At 41.8% G+C, this 24,079-nt stretch overlaps 1 protein-coding gene across 1 annotated transcript; it reads right to left on the bottom strand.

The window, feature by feature from the left end:
* Window positions 1–1,075: 1,075 nt before the first annotated feature.
* LOC134398399 (pancreatic secretory granule membrane major glycoprotein GP2-like) lies at window positions 1,076–22,405 on the bottom strand. Its single transcript, XM_063125695.1, has 9 exons — window positions 22,253–22,405; window positions 13,235–13,323; window positions 11,438–11,542; window positions 9,792–9,952; window positions 8,712–8,847; window positions 7,878–7,972; window positions 6,444–6,612; window positions 2,211–2,328; window positions 1,076–1,354 (listed from the first exon to the last, which is right to left on the bottom strand). The coding sequence occupies exons 1-9, from the start codon at window positions 22,332–22,334 to the stop codon at window positions 1,182–1,184; spliced, it is 1,128 nt and encodes a 375-aa protein (XP_062981765.1). The 5' UTR covers window positions 22,335–22,405; the 3' UTR covers window positions 1,076–1,181.
* Between the last annotated feature and the right edge of the window lie 1,674 nt (window positions 22,406–24,079).

Raw genomic sequence — 24,079 nt, 5'->3', positions numbered from 1 at the left:
CTGATTCAGCATGGCTCTTCTTATGTTCTTATTTCAATACTACAAACTTTTTAGCAGCATATCAGCATTTATTTCATTTGGAAACACTACATGTAGACCAGGAAAACCTGTACGCATTTCACAGAATGCCATATTCTGACTGTTTTTATTAATTAATGCTAAACCTGCACAAGTGAACTATCCTTCACTTTTGATGCAATGTGTTGAAAAAGAGGGTGAAGGGAAGGTTCTTGAGACAGGATTGTATAATAGTCAGTTTCCAGGATTGTGGGTAGAAAAATTACATGTTTTATCTCCTGCTATCAAATCAAGTTTTTGCTACTGAAATTTATTTATTTATTCATTACATTTTTATACTGCCCAATAGCTGAGGCTCTCTGGGAGGTTCACAGCTCTCTGGGCAACTAGAAGCAAACAGAAGCAATCCCATAGCCAACAACGGGAAATTTTGTGATCACAGTACATAAACAATGAATCATCTTTATAATATTTAGGATTATGTTGAGATATATGGCCGACTATATGACAAGATAGTTATTATTTCCATGCAAATAGTAAAAAAACAAAACAAAAAACAAAACTTTTATCCTACAGAGAGAATGGGATCTCTCAAATTGCAAGAGTGCAATTAGGAAAAGTTTCCTTAGGGCTATTTCAAATTTCTTACTTGGATAACCCTTCTGTAGAAAAAACATGCAATCAACATGTAGATAATCAAGTGTAATGATAACATAATTATTTTATTGTGTTCATGCACAATAAAATTGGTCTTCATGCTGAGAATCATGCCTTCACAGCAATAATAATAATAATAATAATAATAATAATAATAATAATAATAATATATTTATTACCCACCCCTCCCTCTGGATATATAGATACAGCACAATGTACATATATGTAATCTTCACATCTTATGTGCTTTTTTGTACGTTAAAACACTATTCACAACTGAAGTGGTCCAACACATCCTTCAATTATAGGTGCACTAATTTTATTATTTAAATCTTCCTACTTTTGGTAAACTTGACTTATAAATGGACGAGAAATGTTATCTGAGACCATGAGATATATAAACATTTTTAAAACTTGTAATTTAATGTTGATATGCTACAATGCCATGCAATGCAATTGCTGCAGTAAGAGCCAAACATTTTATTACAGTGTTGGTTAACAGATCATCATGATGGTATTTCAGAATTATGAAAACGGGACATTGTCAGCTGTGCTTGCATCGTAGGGTACGTCCTTCTTGACTGAAACAAAAGGTTTCCAAAAACTGCAGTTAACACCAGAACCACCATTAGAATTCCACCCAGGATCAACATTTCTACTGGGGGAAGTCTTCCTTCATCTGAAAAAAAGGATAATAGTTTGCAAAGAAGTTAACACTTTACCACTAAACCCAACTTTAAAAATTGTTATCATCATAAAACTTGTATTATATTTTCCATGCTGCTTTAAACAGCACAACAACATGGACTTCACCTTGCACTAGATAGCTGTGAAATCGGAATATGCTAAATTTAGATATCTGATACATATGCATGCAGCGTCATTGTACAGAATCAGACCATTGATCCATGTAGCTCAGGGGTGGGCAACTTGTGGCCCTCCAAATGTTTTGACAGCATTCTTTGTAGAATTAAAGTCTATGAGTACTTCCAGATGGATGGCTTCTAGTACTATCAATCAAAGGACATTGAGTGGCTATTTCATCCTTCCTTCCTCAATGGATTTTCCAGGGTATGAAAAAACACACACCCAGAAGCAGCAGTGGAAAGACACAGGATAGTTACAAATAAAAGATGGCATTGTCTGGACTCTTTTCCACCAGAGAAACCAATGGCGAAAACTACAATTTTATTGTATCTGGGATTGGACAAGTGAGTCCAGCCCATTCCACACCCCATACAGAGAACAAAACGGAGAGGGAAATAACCCAATGAGAACTGAGCATGTTTAGTGGGCACAGAATGGTTACTGACTGTTGCAGAGAAGGGAAACCAAGGAGTGCAGGGGTGGGGGAGAAAGCAATAGAGTGGCTGGAATACTGAACAGAAACACTCCACGCTGCAACATTTTGTTGCAAGACTTCACATCAGATAGAGAGACAGACAAATTTGATGTTTGTGTGCTATAAAAGGAAACGGCTCGTTATTGTTCACTACAACTTCATATTTAAAAGCACACATTCATTAACCACTTACTTATGTTAGACTCTTCTTCATCTACCAGCTTCCGTTTTATAGGACCATAAGACACCATGTGATTAGAAAAAGTTGTGACTTCTCTTTTATTTCTGGTCAGACTGTCGTCTGTGCAATTCTAGGAAAAATGTAAACTAGTCAATACGTGTGATTCTCCAAAACAGTACAGTGGTTCACAACGCAAGTCAAAATCTCTCTGGGTTACATATTGGCCATGTTTTCCAACTCCAGTAGTGACAGCCACATTTATGTAGGTGTATCAGTGTTAACAACTTAAGAAGTGCCAGGCTGGATCAGACTGAGGGTTCATCTAGTCCAGCACTCTGTTCCATAATAAATTTTCTTAACACACTAAGCAGGTCTATCACAATAGATGCATAATCCACTATTCTGTTGCACTTGGCCTATCCATCAAAAAGAGAAAGCAAAAGAGAGCCAGTGTGCCTGGAGGAGGTTGCATGTGTGGGTCCTACTGCAGGAAATAATAATAACAACAACAATAACAATAACAACAACCTGCCTCTCACTCTGGATCGAGGCAGGGAACAACATTAAATACAAAAATGCCATAAAATGCATAAAACTGATTTAAAAACTTATAAAACAGATACAATATTAAAATAACAATCGGACATCTTAAAATACATCTGGGTAGGCCTGCCGGAAGAGATCAGTCTTTATGGCTTTCTGAAACTCAGATAGTCTGTTAAATTGACGACTCTCTCCTGGCAGGCCATTCCACAGTCTGGGAATGGCGAAAGAGAAGGTTCTCTGGGTAACAGTTGTCAGCCTATTTTTTGCTGACTGCAGTAAATATTAGGGATGTGCTCCGCTTCTAATCGGACCGGAGAAGCAGTAGCGGAGCGGGGGGCTTCGCCTGCCCTTAAGGTGGAGGCGAAGAGGATTGGGGGGCCGGTGGAGCGTGGCGAAGAGGATCGAGGTGAAGGCGGATCCTTCACCTCGATCCGGAGCTCCGCCAGAAAGGTAAGTTGGGTTTACCGGGCCCTGCCGCTGTCGCTGTCGCCCATGCGGCGACAGCAGCAGGGCCCGGTAACGCCCCCCGCCCTCCTCTCCCTTACCTGCCTCCGTCCGCAGTCCGTCAGCATCTCCAATTGAGCCCGTGGTTCCAGCAGGAAGTCTGGGCCGCACTTGCGGCCCAGACTTCCTGGTGGAACCGCGGGCTCAATTGAAGATGGCGACGGACCGCGGACGGAGGCAGGTAAGGCCCCCCTCCTTCTTACCGGGCTCTGCCGCCATCGCCGCATGGGCGGCGACGGCGGCAGGGCCCGGTAACCCCCCCTATGGGGGGGGACTGGAGCTCCGATCCGGATCCGGAGCTCCGAGCGGAGCGGAGTGGGCACAGGCGGAGTGGGGGCGGGGCGGAGCGGGCCGATCCGAAAATGGCGGATCTTAAAGTGAAGTGGAGTGGGGGGTCCGTGCACACCCCTAGTAAATATTTCCCAGAGGACCTGTGTACAGGGCAGATTGTACGAGGGGAGGCGATCCCGCAGGTAACCTTGAGCCAAACCATGGAAATCAGTAAATAAGCTGAGATGTTATGTCTCCTGATTTTTTTTAATGCATCTCCTCTATCCTGAGCAAATGAGCAGTGACTCCCATGGTGACCTAGCCAGAAAACCCCCGATGGTCCCTTTGTGGAGCATGCATGAGTTACCATTTTAGAACCAATACTACTTGCAGTGGAGGCTGGTTGCTCTGTTTTTGGTGAGGCTGTGAATCTATTCTGGGTTTTGATCAGAACCAGCCAGAACACTAAGGGAGCTTTCCAAGGTGCTGAACCCCATCCTCAAAATGGCTTCAGCACTTTGGATAGCTCCTTTAGTGTGCTGGCTGGCTCTGACTCAAATCCCAGAAAGGAATCATAACCCCACCAAAATCAGAGCCACCAGCCTCCACTGACTACGCCGTATAACATTTTCATTCTTCACTCTTCAGTTTAAACGGATGGGGCTTGCTGGCATATGACAAATACTTTAAGATGCACTGCTATTATTTATCACATTGCCCGGAATTGTTTTAGAAGCCAAAATGTCACACTGACTTTTGATTTCATTCTGCCCTTGCTTAGTATTTCATTCTGGTGACCTTTTCAATATAACGCTAGGAAAATAAATCCATTGATGGAGCTTTCTACCCACAACTACAATTACTGCACCTACTACTGCATCTCTTTTCTTTTTTAAAAATAAAATAAAATAAAACCCATAAAGATATTGAAGTTTATGCTGCATTCGGTCACTTAATATTCCGTGATTCAAATACAAACAGAATCTAAAAGAACAATGAAATAGGATACTATACTGCATCCATTAGAAAGGCCTGTCTCAATTGATGAGATAATTTGTTAGTCGAATGCCAGTAAAGGTCACCTAGTTAAACTGTCACCAGGATTAAATATCATTTCAGACATTTTCAAATGACATTGTATTATGTGTTTGAAAGAGTGTGGTGATTCAGGAATTTATAAAAGTGGTACATACACATATTCTACTCCACCACAGCCACTCTTCTCCACTCAACCCAAACCTCTCCCAGCAGTCCCTTGTGCTATTGCAAGCTTCCAAGTCAGAAAGAGAAGGTAGCCACAATAGTCCCGGTATACCAGATGGCAGTTCCTCAAGCTGTGCTCTGGCAAGGCAGGAACTCCTCCACCCTCCCCTTCTCTGCCTTGTCTCCCAAAGTTACCCAGAAGACACCATCCCCATCTCCCTGGTCCTGACCTCTCACAAGGCCTCAGAGGTAAAATTTATTCATCAGGAGAAATCCTGGAATGAACCCTTGAAGGCTTCACACAACAAAGCAACCCATGGTTCAATGATAACCCACACTTGAGCATGGGTTGTCATGCTGTATGAACCCAGTCATAATCTCACCATTTTACCAAATGATCCTCCACTGATCAACAAGTTTTAGTGGATTAATTTGTCAATTAAAACCTACAGCCTTTACTTTAACCCATAGAACTTTCTCATTAGTTCTTGATCAGTCTGGTTGCACCTGATTATATACAAATATAATGTTTAACAGGGTAACTGGAATGATATTAAGCCAATTTCCACTCCTTACGTGACTGTCATACAGTCACAACTGAGCTACAAAAGACTAGCAACACACATAGTTTACAAAATATAATACCTGAATAATCAGTAAAATGTCTTACTTCATATATTAGAGCTGACTAAATATTCACAAATATTCAACAGTTACTACTTTAAATTTTGAATAGAAATCTGCCAAAGCTAACACTCACTGTTAGAAAGAAAGGCCACCTTCAATCTTTTCTTTTCATTCCCTAATACTGTAATAACAGAACCAAAAAGAGCTTTAAATTTGAATTCAGCATCTAAAATTTGAATTCAGATTTTGAATGAATCATAGAATTGTGGATTTGGAAGGGACCACACGGATCATCTTGTGGAACCCTCCGCAATGCGTAGGAAAACCTATTAAACCATCCATGAGAGGTGGCTGTCCAGCCACTTCTTCAAAACCTCCAGAAATGGAGAACCAACAACCTCTGTAGGTAGACCGTTCCACTGTTGTGCAGTTCTTACTTTCAGGACGTTTTTCCTTATATTTAATCAAAGTCTAAGTAGCTGTAACTTATACCCATTATTTTTGGTCCTAATTTCTGTGGCAATCAAAAATTGTGGATGTAAACATTCTCCATAAAAAATCAAAATCTGAATGGTTTTTGTATCTTCTGATTTGTTTTGAGTGTGGCATACATAAAGACTGCAATTCCTGGTAGTAAAAGCTATTGAACACGGTGGGGCTTACTTCTGAGCAAACATTTATAGGATTGTGCTGCTTAGCTCATCACTCCCATACTGTCATGTATTAAACACCATTGCATGTAATATATCAAATACTATCAGATACAAAATAGCATCTCATGCTATCTTCTGTCAAATACCAAGATATATTAACTATCAAATACTGAAGGTGTAATCCTATGCATTTTTGGACAGAAAAAAGTCCTATAACTCCCAGTGTTCCCCAGCCAGCCATGCTAGCTGGGGAATGCTGGGAGTTGTAGGACTTTTTTCTGTCTAAAATGCATAGGATTACACCCTATATATGGGTGCATGGCATCTGCGATATATATTTTTCCAATCAAATATGGAGGTGAATTTTGGGGATCAAAGTAGCTTTAACTATGCCACCCACCACCAGTTAATATATTATGTGTCACCTGGTTGATCAACTTACTGGTTTGCAAACAGCAGCAGTACTGTGACAAATCTGAACTGTGCAGTGTAAGAAAACATGGTTGTATGAGATGCCAACGAATTTGAACATTTGGATCCTAAATGTTGCTTCTTCACCTTCTCCATTTGTAATTATAGACAGGGTTTCATCTTTTACCATTTTTGGACAGCTACATAGGTAAAAAAACAAAACCAAGTTCATTACATCAAAGGCTAGTATCACTACAAATCGATGAATACACGCAAGAAGAATAGACTACTTAGCACTGGGGTCTCCAGCGTGATGCCCATGGACAGAAATGAGCCTCTGCTGCCGTCTCACCCATGTTTACCTATAGACTTCATCCTTTAATGTAGATGAGGTGGCAATTCTGTTTTGGTTTGTACCATTTCAAACTGCAAGTGAGGACTCACATCAGTGTGGGCTCCTGGCTTTTGAGGGCCCTTGGGGAAGACACCCTCCTCATCACCACTGTCACCGGCTGCTATTGCTCCCCCATTATCTTTCTCATCCCGCTTGCTCCCACATGCTTGCTTGACTGGCAGAGAGGTGGTGAGCAAGTAGGCAGTGGAGTTTACTGCTACTTTTTCTCACCATCACCTCTGTCTGGGCCACAGCGAGAGGCAGGTTGCAATAGTGAAGAGGAGGAGCAAGTCTGGGGAGGGTTTTTTATAAGTGGGGCCCTGCTGGTGTGTGGGCTCTTGGCAGGACCCCAACCATGTTTACCCTTGATACCAGCTGTGACTCATATGACTGAATATTCTTGATAAAAACAAATTCTTTGTGCAGGGTGAAAGATTCTAGCCTACTCCTTCCCCTCACATATTTGTTTTCTATGAGCAGGGGGTTTGTATGATGAATATTCAGTCATATGAGCCTCCGGCTGCAGCAGGAAATGTTTCAGTCCAAAATAGATTTACTGCTTCATGTGCTGCTTGTAAGAAGTAGGCCTCTGGCTCCTTCAATTTAAAGATGAGGAAACGGTAAGGATAAGAGTTTATTCTATATCCTTCGCCAAATCAACCTTTAGCTAATAGAACTTGCTTCAGTGTGTGTGCTAGTACTTTCAATGACAATAAGGTATAGGAGCATTGGATATTACTAGTGACACAACAAATTGCTTAAACTATTATCAGAATTCATTTTTAGTGTCCCACAGGGCTGAATGATAGAAACCCACCATTATACATTGTTATCAACTATGCGTACACTTAACCTTCAAAAAACATAGCTTTGTGTTCATCTCACAGCCTCTCTCAGCAGCCTCATGGTATTAAAAAAGGAAAGCAAAAAGCGGGGAGGAATAATTGCAAAACCTAAATGGCATGTGAGCTTGTAAATATCATATATTTTATGTGGTAATTTATACATCACCATGCTCAACTAATATATTTTCAGAATGTGTCATTCATTTTACAATGGTGAGGCACCAACCTCTCTTTAATAAAAGAATATTGAACAACATAAATTGGATCCTTTGTAGGGGTTGACCAGCAGTTTTCAAGCCTAATTATTAAGTTCCCTGGAACCTGCCAGACAAAGGGAGAGAGAGAGAGCATAAATAGTCAATTTAAAAGTCAGTATTAATGCATAATTGTATGTATGTGCTTCTATGTAAACTGCTTGGAAATCCTGGGATGTCAAGCGATATAGAAACCACTTAAAACCCACAAAATTTACACCTGTCCAAAAGCAGACAACTGAATCCAGTGCCTAAGGAACGGATCCTACCCGTTGCCACAAATGAAACTCTCAAAAAGAAGTATAGTGGAAACAGATTAGCATTAAATGAATCCTTGTAAGGCATTCTACACTAGCAAAAAAGAGAGAGAGAGAAACAAAGAGAAAATGAAAGGAGGCACACACAGAGTGCTTAGGCAAGAATATGTATGCTGATAATTCTAGTACTGCATTCTGCAGTGAAATCTACAGGCCACATTTGTGTTATTGTTATTCTGAACTTTTTAAAGAGGAAAGAAGGACCTTTTCAGTGAACTTTATAAAGTTATGAACAGTGTAGAGAGAGATGTTTTTCTCATCTTAGGGCTCGTTTTTAAAAATATATTTTATGATCCTCCAAATAAATGGATCAGAATATAAGTATATCATAGGCAAGTTGCAATGACTCTGAAATGATCTCAGTTTCATTCCCCCACCCTCTCCTTAGGAATTTTGGCTTGTACTTGCTGGGGTGCTACCGCCTTGTCTTTGCTATCTATTCACCATCTTGACTCTCAGATCATTGAGGGACTCAATAACTCCAAGTACCATTTTAATTTTGACAAATATGTTGTCCTCTAGAGTCAGAAAAGGAATAGTAGTCCACATGTCTTCAAAGTATTGGTCCTTATATAGCATCATGGACACGGAGAAGTTCCCATCTTCAGTATTTAGTGTAATGGTCCTGTTGACACATAGATGCACGGTTTGTACAAAGCTGCTGAATGACACAATTGCCCTGATAACTTCATATGAAAACAATTTTTAAAATGCTCAAACAGCATTAATAAATGTGTGTATTATCCTGTGATTTACTGCTGACATCTAAGCATGTGTCAGCTACAGAAATTACAACACAGGCATTACAGAGATCTTACATCCGTGGGGCAGGCAAACAGACAAATGTTTAGGATCAGGTTGCAAGGCATGCAGGACCTCTAGTGACCAAATGATGCCCTTGTTAAGAGAGATTACAACTTTGTTTTCTGGCTCCTGTGATTTTACTAGCTGCACAACAGGTAGAAATTCAAATGGTGAAGGTTTCACCAGCATGATGACAGAAAAAGCTTCAATAGATGAACTTCCAGTGCCAGCCCCAAGTTTTGTGGGCCCTCAGCAGATGCCCAACTTTGCTGACCCTTGATGCTGGCCCTGTATATTTCTGCCTGTCTTGCACAGATGCCTGTAGTAAGGAAAATGAGATGATATCTCTTAAGCAGGATAGGACCACTCTTCTCAAGACAACAGTTTCAGATTGTTACATAAGTGCATAAGAAAAGCCCTGCTGGATCAGACTAAGGGTCCATCTAATCCAGCCCTCTGTTCACACAGTGGCCAACCAGCTGTCGACCAGGAAACTACAAGTAGGACATGGTGCAACAGCACCCTCCCACCCATGTTCCCCAGCAACTGGTGCACACAGGCTTACTGCCTCTGATACTGGAGGTTGCATACTTAGCCATCAGGACTAGTAGCCATTGATAGCCTTCTCCTCCTTACATTTCAGCAAAGGTCGCTATTCACGTAGCATAATTGAGTGCAATGATTAAGCCAATTTTGTCCAGCTGTCTCTCAAATGACTTTAATCCAGACACATTGTTGAGTCTAAGAAAACAACAACAACCTTACCTGATATCAACACTGATTTTATTTTCTCCATTAGGCTGCTGTACCATGTAATTAATTGGGTATCGGCAGGCAAATGTGATATTGATAAAAGTTCTTGTGATTACATCAGAGAAGTTGTTCTGAATAGTATTGGTGAAAATAATATGGGCACCATCTGAATCCTGAAAGTCAGTAAAACAACAACACCCTAATAAGATTCTAGGCTGTATTAATTAATTAAAATGTCTCTATACTACTTTTCAGTCAATAAGCCTTCAAGACAATGTTTAAAATCATTTTAACAAGAGAGTTAAATGTAGAACAACAAGATTATTATTATTATTATTTATTTATTTATATAGCACCATCAATGTACATGGTGCTGTACAGAGTAAAACAGTAAATAGCAAGGCCCTGCCGCATAGGCTTACAATCTAATAAAATCATAGTAAAACAATAAGGAGGGGAAGAGAATGCCAACAGGCACAGGGTAGGGTAAGCAGGGTAGGGTAAGATACATGACAGTGAGACCAACAATCAGATCTTCATTAATAGTCCTCATTAAATGCAGAACAAAGCAGTGACATCTTCATTGCTCACTGAAAAACAAACAACGAAGGAGGTAGTCTAATCCCTTTAGGGGTACCACCACAGAAAAGGTCCCGTCCCGTGTTCCCACCAATATAACCTCACTTCGTGGTAGGACCCAGGGCAGGCCCTCAAATGCAGATCATAAAGTACAGCCTGGCTCATGTAGAAGTGGACTGTCTTTCAGGTTGATCGCAAAATAACATGTAGCAGTGCGTGTTTTGTTTTGAAGCAGCATTTTCTGGCTATTGAAAGTGTTACTCCTTAATGAACTAGAGCACTCAGCAAGGTCAGGAAACTTCCCGCAACCACATGAATGTTTTACAAAAATACTCCCTGAACAGAACCTGGGGATGAGAAAACCAGGGATTCCCCCAACTCCACTTCATAGTTCAGTTCCTCTCACTCTCATTTTTGTTTGCAACCTTTTTTCTTTTCATCCGAATGGGGGAAGTATGCATTTTTATTGGCTAAAGTGTGAAAATGTATATTTTTAAATGCACATTTTAAAACCTGCACTGTTCAAAATGTGCATTTTTGAACGCAATTTGGGCATTTGCAAGGTTGTAGTTTTTAAAAAAATGTTTTTGTGGACTTGCGAGAGGGGCAAGTTTGAATGATTTGTGACACGAAATTCAGCTACTTCCCTAGCAGAGCCCCAGATATGGTACAATTCCTAACCCCATCTGCTTTGCGCTCTTCCCATTCAAAGAAAAGGGGATGGAATTAAGAACCACACATGTAACCTGAGCGTGGCACCTTCTTTCTAGACAGGGCCAGAACTATACTATTGCTTTAAAGCGCTTTATAACAGTTTTGAAAACGGTATATGGAGTGTGTCCTGGGCCCCAACAATTGTCAAACCTGTTATAAAGCACCTTAATGTGCTTTAAAGCAGTAGTGTAGATCCAGCCCAGGTTTGATATGGAGGTTCGGGTGGGCAGGGGGAGGTACTAGAGATCTCTGCAGGCTGACTTTGTCCTGAACCCCTGATCTATGAAGGAAAAGTGTAGTAACTGACAATCGCAAACAGGTACATGAAAAATATTTAAACCAGAGCAACCTCTTTTGCATATTACCATTCTTGTTCCACAGTCTGTGAAGTTGGTCTTAATGCTAAAGACGTAGAGATTTCCTACTTTACTGCCATGGCATTCTGGGTCGTTAAGGTGCAAATCAGAGATCTGCAATGAAGCAAAGCTCGTTTTTAATTACTTTACACTGCAATGATTAACACTTTCTTATATCAAGGTTATAACTGATCTAATCGACATATCCTGGGTCCTAAAACTTGACATTTCACTTGAAAGTATAGCAGTATTTTATGCTATAATTGCCTCCTTTACCTATTCCTATGCCTTTAATGGCTGTATGATAGCCAGAAATTCAACAGCACTTTCCAAGCAGCACTTTTGAATCTGTACCTTTGCCCATTGTACAGTTGTTAAAAGCAGAGGGGCGTTGTCCAAAGAAAACAGCACACTCGTCTGCAGGAGGGTTGTGGGTGACTGATCAGGACCACACTTACAAGTAGAGGGTGCTATTTCCACTGTCAGAAGCAGTATGCATACATACACCTGTTGCTGGGGAACATGGGCAGGAGGGTGCTGTTGCACTCATGTCCTACTTGTGAGTTTCTTAGGGTAGCTGGTTGGCCACTGTGAACAGAACGCTGGACCAGGTGGACTTTGGTCTGATCCAGCACAACCCTTCTTATGTTCTTAAGATAGAAAGCAGTCCAAAGCAAAACACATCATCCTGCTTTTCTTTTTAGTTATGCCTTTTGCTTGGGCAACCAAGAGGTTTAAAGGCAGCAGACAACCAGGACAATGGATCTGGTATATTTGCATCAGTTACGGATTGGAACTGAAGCCTCCAACCCGTTCCTATTGGGAATTCACTGAGGACTCAACAACCAGTTCAGTAGTGTGACCAAAACCTTCTTTCAGAAGTCACCTCCTCTGAATATAATCTCAAATATTTCGAAAGCATGTGGGAAAAAATTGCCACAAAAAAGATTTGGATAACTGCTTTTTCAATGTGTTCCGTCTCTGAAACACAGAGATGGTAAGAGTTATTACTAACAATTCTTATGAGTGCCTCTAATTCAGCCTTGCCCAAACTGCACAAGGTTGGAGAAGGCAGTTCTCGTTTATAGAATTGTAACAAGAAACTAGAAAGCATCCAGATTAAAAACAAAGGAACAAACCAGTGGGATCTGCAAGACAATGTTGCAGTGTAAAGGGCTCCTGTTCAGGGGCCTCGCCAGCCAGCTATACCCTCTGCCAGGATATCCTACTCCCCCTGCCTAGGACCAGCCCTACCATTAGGCAAAGTAAGGTGACTGCCTCAGACAGCAGAGCTTTGGGGGCAGCTTCCTGGCTGTTCCTAATGAACTCTCTAGCTGTTCCCCTATTGGAGGACACAGCTGTGCATGCAACGAACTAGCTTGCTGCCTCCACTATGGTGAAGGGCCTTGTCCCATTGCCAGTGCTGAAGGAACTGTCAACTGCCAGTCCAGTCAGTTTCTGTACATGAACTGTGGAGGGAGTTCCATTTTGTCATTCACCTCAGGCAGCAAAATGTCTTGGGCCACCCCTGCCACACAGTTCTTCATTTTGTTCCCTGTCAGTCAGCCAGCCAGCATTCCTTGCCTACTGAGCATGCTCAGTTCTCATTGGGCTGTTTGGGTTCCCCTCCCCAAAAGATTTTTTGTAGTTCTGCTGCAATCTCCAAGCCTGCTGATACCTCCTCCTTGTGGTGAGCTTTTGGCTACACCAATGAACTTCAAAAACAGAGGGAATTCCCTCCAGCCGAAGAGATATTTGTTTATTTATTAATTAATTAATTTAAAACGATGAAAGCAGTGTACTTACTAATATTGGTGGGTTCTTAGAAAGGAAGAATGTACTTGGGATTTCTACTTCAATCAGGTCCTTGGTACAGATGATGGTCTCATTGATTTCTGTGTACATAATAAAAGTGCTGCTTGTTAGAGGAGTTTAATGAGCAATGCCTCATTTCATATATAATTTCTTAGATGGCTTTCTCAAAACAAGCAAACAAAGAATACTGCCCTTATACAAATCTATGGTACATCAACTGAGATTGTTTAGCTTGGAAAAAAGGAGGCTAAGGGGAAACATGATAGAGGTGTACAAAATTACGCATGGTGTGGAGAATGTGGATAGGGAGACATTTTTCTCCCTCTCTCAAAATACTGGAACCCGGGATCATCCCATGAAGCTGACTGGTGGAAGATCCAGGACAAATAAAAGGAAGTACTTCTTCACACAGCGCATAGTTAAATTATGGAACACACTACCACAAGATGTAGTGATGGCCACCAATTTGGATGGCTTTAAAAGGGGGTTGGATAAATTCTTGGAGGCAAAGGCTATCAATGGCTCCTAGCCCTGATGGTTGTGTGCTATCTCCAGTAATCGAGGCAGTAATCCTGTGTGTACCAGTTGCCGGGGAACATGGGTGGGAGGGTGCTGTTACACCATGTCCTGCTTGTTGGTCCCTGGCCCATGGTTGGTTGGCCACTGTGTGAACAGAGCACTGGACTAGATGGACCCTTGGGCCTTTGCTAGACCACGGGTTAGCCCCTGTGCGTCCAGATGACACACAGGGGATCCCGGGGTCAGGCAGGGGTCAACCCTTCTTGGCCCCGGGATAACGGGCACCACTTTTGGCCTGGTATTTCCTGCAGTCTTGGGCTGAGCCTGAGACCGCGAGCTTGTATCCCATTCCGCCACTTTTCCCAGCTACTGCAATTACTCACGAGTAGCCAGGAAAAGCGGCAGATGGGGCACAGTGCTCCACAGGAGTACTGCAGCCATTGGGGCAGGGGGTGGGGAGATCGGCACAGGGAGGGAGATCGGGGAGAACATTTTTTAAAAAAAATACTTACCTAACTGCATGAGCGTTCGTGCGCATCCGGCCCTTTAATTGGAAAAAAATGGCGGACGCGACGGGGTTTTCCTTTAGCCCATCACATCTGATGTGTGGATTGGAGCGACAGCCCGCTGTAGCTGCACCGTGGACTTGCCCCTCCTCCTGCATGGATTACCAGGTAGGCCTAGCAAAGGCCTTGGTCTGATCCAGCAGGGCACTTCTTATGTTCTTAAGAATACTCAAGGTAACTTACAATAGCATTAAAACATACAGGGTATTATCCACTGGTGACACAGCACTAGCGCTAACGGTAGTGCACTAGCATTGGTTCATTGTAACACAACTCCATTAGCACTAGCACTGTGCCGATCGCTTAGGGACAAAGATGGATTTCCAAAGAAAATGGAGATTTTCTTTGGAAATCCATCTTTGTCCCTAGATGATCAGTATTAACGTTTTGTATGTACATCAGGAATGCAATTCAATGCATCAACCAAACTGTTCATTTTAGAATTCTGGTTGATTGTGCTTATGAAAATGTCCGCCATTTCTGAGGCTTACCTAGGGAGGCCATATGAAAAGGAGGACAGGGCTCCTGTATGTTTAACAGTTGCATAGAAAGGGGGATTTCAGCACCTGGTGAAATTCCCTCTTCATCACGACAGTTAAAGCTGCAGGAGCCCTGCTCTCTTTTGTATCTGGTCATTCTAGCTATACTCCCGCAGCTTTAACTGTTGTGATGAAGACGGAATTTCACCAGGAGCTGCATGCATACAAACGACACCTGCTGAAATCCGCTTTTCTCTACAACTGTGAAAGATACAGAAGCCCTGTCCTCCTTTCCATATGGTCACCCTAGGCTTACCTGAATGCCTGGCATTATTTTACCAAAGTTAGAGCCCAAATCAGGCACACTGGCTGCCATTCTGAACTCACTTAGGTACAGAACCCCTTTTGCTACTTACAACAGGTTTGAAGGTGCTCACTAAATACTTTCCCCTGCATTTACAATTTGCCAACAATGGATATGTGGGATCATATCCTGCAATTTCAACCACCATCAATCAGGTAGAATTATCATAATCAGTCATTTACATGCTAGGAAACAGAATTTTTATTTACAGCCCAATGTTATGATCTACTAATCTTTTATTATACCGTCACAGACCCAATGACAGACAGTGCCAGACATCATTAAAACAGTAACAACACAATCTTTAAATCATTATGCTGAAGGCAGAGCAATTATTAAAACATACGCATGTTTAAAATATATTAACATAGTTAAAACACCTGAGACAAAGAGAAAAAAATGAAAACAACTTGAAATAGAAGTTGCAATTATGTTGGGTAAATCATCGTACGAGTCCTTTGTACAGAAAAAAAGGAACCTACTAATGAAATAAAGGAATTTCTAGCGTGTTTGCCTTCTTTTGTATTCTTTATGTCAAACTAGTTTAATGGGTGTGATGTAGAGGATCTAGATTAGACAAAATTTCCTCAGGGATACTCAACAGAGAGCTAAACAAACATCCCATTCAAATAGCTGCTGTGCTTATTTTCTGAGGGTACCAGTTGCTGCTTCTTATCCAAGCCTGCCCATTTTGCAGGTGTACTATAAGATTTCTTGCCTTGCTATGGGTTATAAGACTATTTTGGGTGAAAGCTAAGAGGTTTGGGGGCCTAAGGAAGTAAACCTAATACCTATTAAAATGCTAGAGGCATCACCCCCTTTGAGCCTGGCTCATATTAGCTCATATTGCTACTGCTGCCAGACAGTCCTCCCTCCTTGTGATCTCTTTGTGATGCTTACTAAGCATCAAGGCATCAGCAAGATCTGAAGAGGCCTCCATGCAAGGTCTTCCTCTCTCCCTGGCATCTAGAATGCTTCAACAGCAGTGTCAAAAGTACCAGAGTGAGCCTCAGTGCATTCTGGAAGTCATTTTGTATATTCAACCCCCAACCAGGGATAGTTGTTGCATCTGAACCCAGCCACTATGGGTTATATGAGGGTTAAAGAGTCCATAGTCTGTTGTAAGGTTATGTGAGGGTTCCCATGGTTGTAAAAACAACCCACAGTAGACTGTTTTGATTGTGCAAACCAGACCAATATTTCCCAGACTCCCTGGTGCCACAACTGTGTCTGAGGCTAAAGGAGCCTTAGGAAACATGGCTTCCCATGCTCTCTGATGCCCGGGTGGCTGCTGTTGTAGCAGTCTAGACCCAAGGAAGGCCTCACGCAGAGACTTTTGCTGCTGCCCTGAAACACTGCTGTTGCAGCATGTAGGGGGCAGGGTGGGAGGAAGGTCTCACAGAGAGGCTGAAGTTCTGAACTGGGAGAATGTGATGGAGTTTCTCTTGTACAGAACTTTGATTAGCTTTGACCTTTCAGAAACTGTGTGTTTATCAGGCCCAAATACTGTTAAGAGATCTTTAAGTTGATTGATTCTTGCTCTTACTTGGAGCATCACAGAGTCCAGTTCCATTGAAAATCCTTATATACTAATTGTCTCCTGAAATGTCACTGAGGTTATTGGCTTGCAAGTACCATCATTTACATTCAGGGCAGAATCATTAGCCTTCGGGTGGCTAAAAAAGAAGATGAATCAGCTTGTTCCGTTCAGTGGCTATTTGTATCAAAACCTAATCTTAGTACGTAGAACTATTTTCAAAAGCTATTACTAAAATGGAAAAATAATTGGGAAGTAGTATCAGAGAAAGAGAATGTAGTGATTTCTTAGTATCTGTTCAATGGGCTTAACTCTTATGTGCAGGACTGCAGCATTAGGCACGCAATGCAAAATTTTATAAATGAAATGAAGATATTAAAACTCAAACTATTTGACTATAACTATTTGAGGGTGTTTTTTTAAAAAAAAATAGGTAGAAGAAAATTACCTAAATAAAAATTGAAAAATTAACATTTCCAATAAAAAAATTGTCATTTTTAGGACAAGATGGGCACATCCATACACCGGTTTTAACACAATGCCCTTCCAGCAGCACCAGAAAAGGTTTGGCAGGGCTCCTACAATGTGTGGAGTGCGGGCGAGAAGTCACATCACCTTTCTTAACTCCGAAGGATTCCCAAAGGAGTAGATTTATTTATTTATTTCAAGAGTAAGTTCACCAGAGACACTGTGAATATTTTTCATGGGGTGCTAACTTGTGCTATTTTAAAATTGATCATAAAGCAGTCCTACATTTTTGACAAGGATAAGGAAGAGATGGTTTTCCATCTTAAAGGCCTTAAAGGTGGCCTGAATTAATGTTGTATGCTTTCTTTACCATACAAAGTATTGTTGTGTTTCTGTATTTACTGTCAGTAAATACAGAACTGCCATTTAGATGGAGAATTTATGCCCAAAGGCTGGTGGATCAGCTTCAGGAAATTTACTGTGCTTACCCACATTTAAACTTATGGGATCAAACGCTCCTGTTTTCATGTTCCCGGAGCTTCACTGAAAGCAGCCAGAACTGTGTGTGTGCCAATCTGTCACTGAGGCTGCCAAGAAGCAGCAGTTAATTACTGGGAGGAGAGAAGAGAGCCAGCAAGAATCCTGAACAACAGCCATGCTAAGTAATCCTAGGCATGACTGTGCTGAACCAATGGACTGTGACCAGATGCAACAGAGCCTGGTGAGGATACATCAATAAGAACTGGATATGCCTTGAGTCCCAGAATCTGGGAAAAAGGCGGGATATAAATAAATATAATCAATCATCATCATCTAATAGATGTATCATAAGAAACAGAATGTCAATAGGTGCCACTTCTCTCAACCCTGCAGCCCTGGGCCATGACAAGGTGCACCAACTTGAGTTCCCTGTTCTACAACTACACAAAGGTTAATGGTGTAGGAGCCCTATCCTCTAATACAGGGGTAGGCAACAACCTGGTGCCCTCCAGATGTTTTGGACTATCAGCCCCAGCATCGCCAATTGTCAGGGGTTTGGGGAACCGTAGTCCAAAACATCTGGAGGGCACCTGGTTGCCTACCCCTGCTCGAATGCATCCACTCACCCTACGCCAGGTGTCATCCCCTTTCCTTTGCTTAGGACAAGATGGGCACATCCATACCCCAGTTTTAATACAATGCCCTTCCAGCAGCACCAGAAAAGGTTCCTACAGTGTGTGGAGTGCTGGCGAGAAGTAACATCACCTTTCTTAACTCCAAAGGATTCCCAGCCTGAGTTGCAGCAGCCTGCAAATATCTGACAGGGGCTGCCTAGATGCTCTTAAAAGCCTTGTGGGGTATGTGTGGTGGTGCTGTGTTGATTACATGATGCAGCAGCCACTTCGCAGCCACACTGCGGGGCTTTCCTGTGAAGCTGCACGTTTAAAAAGTTGGGGACTTTTTGCCAGAGCATGGTGAATATGGCACATCCATCATCTAACTTCACTCTGGCATAGTGGCAGAGGCATTCCTGGGTGGTCTCCATCCACCGGGGCATAGGGCGAGCCCAGTGAACCAAATGGCCAATGGAAAGCCCATGCCCTCCCTCTGCATTGGGATTACACACCACCACCCTGCAGCAGAAAAAGCATGGGTTTCCCTAAATGCAGCAGCAACCCTGCACTGCCCCAGGAGGCAGATAGAATTGTCTTACTACCAATGCACTGCATTCAGGCTACAGGCACCATATAACACTGGCACTGTTAACCATGCGGTTTGCAGGTTTCTAGGCTTGATTGTAAAACCATTACCTGATTTGGGCCCTGTCTAAACACCTCCTCCCCTTTATCCCTTCCTATGCATTGAGCAAATCGGATACATGTTCATTGTAAGTTCCCTGCCATCTGGTGTACAGAGGGTTGCTATTAAGATATTCTTGGTTGTATCACAGCCTCACCAGAACGTTATATGTGAACTGCCCAGAGAGCTTTGGCTATTAGGCGGTACACAAATGCAATGAATGAATGAATGAATAAATAAATAAATAAATAAATAAATAAATAAATAAATAAATGGGGTATTGCTTGTTTCAGTTCTTGCTTCAGGGATAGAATCTACTGTTGGATTGGTGATTGTAGGCCAGTCATTACCAACTTGTCACCTTCCAGATATTAGATAGCAACTTCCATAATTCCCAGCCAGTACGGCCAGAAAGGCTTATTTATTCTAAAATCTGTAACACATATTTCTAGAATGGTAACAAAGGGGGCGGTGCACAATCCAAATCAAATTCTTATAGAAAAGCCACCAACACATTTATTACAAAACCACCAGATGCTTCCAGATCAGTGTAATGAATCTCCAGATTGAAAAGATGGTTCAGCCTAACAGCAGAAGGTTAGCGTCAGGGTTGCGATTCAAATAGAGCCCAATGTAAGAATCCTTCTGTAACTCAATTTTGAGCTGGAGAACCCAAATCTCCATGACCTTAGATAATAATAGTGACTATAGATATGAAAAGGTGACTGTGAAGGATTTTATTTCATTTTCTATTTTCCCCAATGGCCATGCTGGCTGGGAATGATAGGAGTTGCAGTCTGTCACCTCGGGGGGGGGGGCAGGTTGGAGAAGGCAGTTGTAGGCCATTTAAGCCAATGTGCTGCTCGATGCAGGAAACTCAGAGCTAGAGCATCCCCATCAGATGACTGTCCAGCTTTTCCTTAAAGACTTCCAGCAAGGGAGAGCCTTTCTACTAGGGCTATGCATGGACCCCCCCCCCCCCATCCGCTCCGATTCCTGATCTGCAACTTCCAGATCAGGTCCACTCCGCCCCGCGTCAATCTGCCTGTGGTCCACTCCGCTGAGGAGCTCTGGATCAGAATTGGAGCTCCGTGGCGGCACTAGGTAACCCCCCACCCCCTCACAACTTACCTGCCTCCATTGTGGTCCGGCGGCAGCCTCAGTTGAAGCCGCCACCGGACCACGACGGAGCCAGGTAAGCCGCCCTCCCCCCCTACCCCTTACCTGGCTCTGCCGCCATCACCGCACGGACTGCAGCAGCACCAGGTAAGCCCCCACTTACCTTTTTTTCAGAGCTCTGGATCAAGGCGAAGGATCAGCTTGATCTCAATCAGCTTCGTCTTGATCCGCAGCTCCCCGACCCGATCCATCTCCACCTTTGTCGGAGGCAAATCAGGCCGCCTCGCTATTGCTTCTCCAATCTGAAGCGAAGCGGAGCACAGCCCTACTTTCTACCCACCTCCCACTTTGCCCCAGTAATAGATTCCATTGTTGAACTATTTATTTATTTATTTATTTATTTATTTATTTATTTATTACATTTTTATACCACCCAATAGCCGAAGCTCTCTGGGCGGTTCACAACTCTTACATTGTCCTGCTGGTAGAGAGTGCACAGGATGAAAATTATAATAATTCAGGATGCAATCCTATGCATGTTTAGACAGAAAAAAGTCCTATAATTCCCAGTATTTCTCACCCAGCCATGCGGGATGGGGAATGCTGGGAATTGTAGGACTCCCCCCCACCTAAATATGCATCAGATGGCACCCTGAATTATACTTTTGGATTTTGATGGCTGTGGTTTTATTTCTATTTTGTACTGTTATTGATGACTTATTTATATCTAACTTTAGCAATTCAGCTGAAAATGCTTTAGACACCTGCCCCCCTCTCCTGGTTTGGACTTCTAAATTTTTCACTCCTATACTGCTTTAAATTTTATACTGCTTTATGCTTCGAATTACTCCATTAAGCTCTCTGTTTCCTAACAGTTAATTGTGTTTTCTATTCACAGAATACATAAAAGAGGGACAGTTTAAACAATTATTTATTCATTCATTACTTTTCTATACTGACCATTCACCAAAGCTCTCTGGGTGGTTCACATACAGTATTACATTTCCTCAGCATCTCTCCTACCCCCGTAAGTATTCAGGATTTTAAAAACAAGCAAACACATGGTGTTGAAATCTAACTAAGATAGTCTAATTTATGTTTCACTGAAATCTATGGGATTTGAGTCATAAATAAATTGTCCCATTAATATCAATGAGATGCAAGTTCAACTAACTTACAGCACAAATCAATACATGATCCTATATTCAATCCTATACTCAGTTCAATTGAGTTAAATGGGGCTTCATCCCAAGGTAAGGGATATTACAGGATTGTAGCCTTAGTCTAGATCCAACCCGTAAGACTGATAAGGAATGGAACTGGCAAAGAAAAATTACTAGAGGAAATTGTATCTTTAATTCACAGTAGTATCTTTTGCTTTATCCTGGTTTCTCAAAGAAGTTTGAATGTTTGTATTCCCTTATACCTGGAAAATTTGGATCAAAAGAGTGTCTCACAAATATCTTGTCTCTCAAATTGGAATGCTATTATTAAAAACTGAGGACATCCAATAATCCACACACAAGACTTAAATTGTATTTTATTATAACAGATGTATATTGGTATTTTAAAAAGCTAGCTAGACAGAAGTGATATTACAAAAATAAATGCCCATTGGACTTCAACACTCAGTATTTTCAGAAAAGACAATCTGAGAATGGGTTATTATTTCTGTAACCCACCTTTCTAAAACAGTAACAAAGGTGGTAGTGTAGACTCCGAATTACTTCCTGTCACAAGGAAGCAGTAGTACACATATTTATTACAAAACCACCAGATGCATACAAACCAGCTTAACTAATCTTCAAATTTAAAATAAAGTTCAGCCAAACAACAGAAAATTAGCGTCAGGACTGTAATTCAGATAGAGACCAATTCATGCATCCTTGTGCCCCTTAAATTGAGTTAGAGTGCTTTTCATAAAGAACCCAGGTCTCTATAGGGGAGGATGTATGACATTAGATATTAATAATGATTCAATAGAAAAAAGTGACTGTACAGGAATTTTTGCCGCAACATCTAAGAATTTGTATGCCATAGATTCTGTTCTGAAAGTTGTTTTGATAATACATTTGCATTTTTTCTAGAGAGAGAACAAAACAAACCAAATTTAGCATCAGGCCAATACCAGAAGGTTTAGAAAGGGCATCAGAGTCAAGTCTTGTTCAGAGAACTCACCCTCCCCAGCATTGGTCCCACTTGAAGCCATCAGCAGAGAAGCTGCGAGGAGAGCAGAGAAAGGCAGTTTGCGAGATGCCATCAAAACTGGAGTTCTCTCAAAGAGCACCAGCCAGGAAACGCCCCTTGGACCGAGACCTCTAGCCCTTTCAACCTGATTCCTTGGCCGAGGGTTGGGGATCTGTGTGAAGCGTAAAGGGTGCTTCCCAGCTTTTCCCATGTGGTGTTTTTCCCCCCTCCTAAACTTGTTCCCAGCAATGAATGCCACAAGGGTGTCCCAGGTCCAACAATAGGATTCCACAGAGATAGCCAGTGGAGACCATGATTACTCATGCCAAAAGCACTACCTATTTCAGAGCTTAATTCCCCCAAGAAGAAACCCCCTTTCCCCCCTCCCCACATTTTTGTCTTTTACTATAGCAGCAGCTTAGCATGCCTTTTATCCGGGGGAAGGAGCACCTCCGTCACCTCACTCCACCCCTTTGGATTCTCCTCCTTGGCGTTTTATATCCTTCCATTCGGCTTTCTACAGAGGGGCAGGAATTGATTTACAACTCCTTTCTTTTTGCCCTGGGAATGAAGGAGCAAAAAATCAAATACACTAAAAAGCGTCACTGACATTATCCTTAAAGAAGACATCATATGAATGGCAATTTTGGGGGGCATAATTTGTTTAAATGGGCAAAGTAATAAATGGCTCCTCTAAAAAGAGGCAAAAATTTGCTGAAAGTCAAAAGCACCATTTTCAAAATCACACCATTAACCTGAAACAATACACACACTCAAGTCGATATCTTCCATTCTTTTCAGACAATGACCCCACCTATTTCTATGGAAAGGATTTCATTTGAGAAACACAATAGCTAGCGCTGTACGTAGAGCATGGGGAAAAAAACCTTAAAGATTTAATGGGCCCAATATAATACAGGATTGTTTGTCTAGAGTTGCTAAGCTGCTTTTTGAATTGTCTGTTGCTGACAGTGGAATGGTACAGATTCTTACCAACTTTGGGGGTCCTGTGCTAATGAGTGTTAGTGGGCAAGCTTTCACCCAGGGCAAGGTTATGAGATTTGAGGATTTGGGAAGTGTAATCAATAGAGAATGATGGTCACACTATCCACCAGAGTCTGAAGAACATTGAAACTAGTTGTGTGAGCCCAACACTTCAAGACAAATAGCTTTTGAATCGGAGGTCTCTGGAGGAGTTGGTCATCTGGCAGTTGGAAAAGGGTGGTTGTGGAGGTCAGCTGTTTAAAGAAAAGAGCCAACAATTCTGCTGGGTTTGCAAGCCAGATTTTGTTGTTGAAAAAATTGATTTCAGTTGAACTACTCAAGGGCAAACCGTCCAAGAATAATTTCCTTTAGCATATGAGTTCTGCAGGCTAATGGTGATGTTCAAAATATGTGTCAAATCCATTACATAATGGTTTTGACAGCCCAGAAGAACTTGTCTGATTTCAAGTGCAATGCCTGCCAGGTGCCCTGACCCTCCTGGTTTTTATTTTAATAAGACTACTTTAATTAAACAAAATTAATTGGAACCTGCAAAGCTGCACCCCGCCCAAATGCCATCTTCATTTGTGTTCTAAAGAGCAGTTTTTGTTTTGGAGCTCAAAACCCACCTCTCCCTTGTACTTGTACAAGTTATTTTTCCTTCATTCTCACCAGTTTGGCTTCTGTTGCTTTAAATGGATGTTGTTTTTATACTGTTGTTCTTATGTTTTTGATGGTTTTAAATTTTGTATATTTATTTAATGTTTACTGTTTTGAACTTTTGTAAAGTGCCCAGAGAGCTTTGGCTATGGGGCGGTATATAAATGTAATAAA

This window comes from Elgaria multicarinata, chromosome 4 (assembly GCF_023053635.1).
Source record: "Elgaria multicarinata webbii isolate HBS135686 ecotype San Diego chromosome 4, rElgMul1.1.pri, whole genome shotgun sequence".
Lineage (NCBI taxonomy): Eukaryota > Metazoa > Chordata > Lepidosauria > Squamata > Anguidae > Elgaria > Elgaria multicarinata.
This window is presented reverse-complemented; position numbering and strand designations above follow the sequence as displayed.

Excerpts from the sequence above, each read along its gene's own strand:
- LOC134398399 (XM_063125695.1), bottom strand. The coding sequence starts at position 22,334 with ATGGCATCTCGCAAACTGCCTTTCTCTGCTCTCCTCGCAGCTTCTCTG. Across the intron at positions 9,953-11,437 it reads CAGACTGTGGAACAAGAATG|GATTCAGATGGTGCCCATAT; the intron begins GTAATATGCAAA and ends ACTGACTTTCAG. Across the intron at positions 1,355-2,210 it reads TGAAGAAGAGTCTAACATAA|ATGAAGGAAGACTTCCCCCA; the intron begins GTAAGTGGTTAA and ends CCTTTTTTTCAG.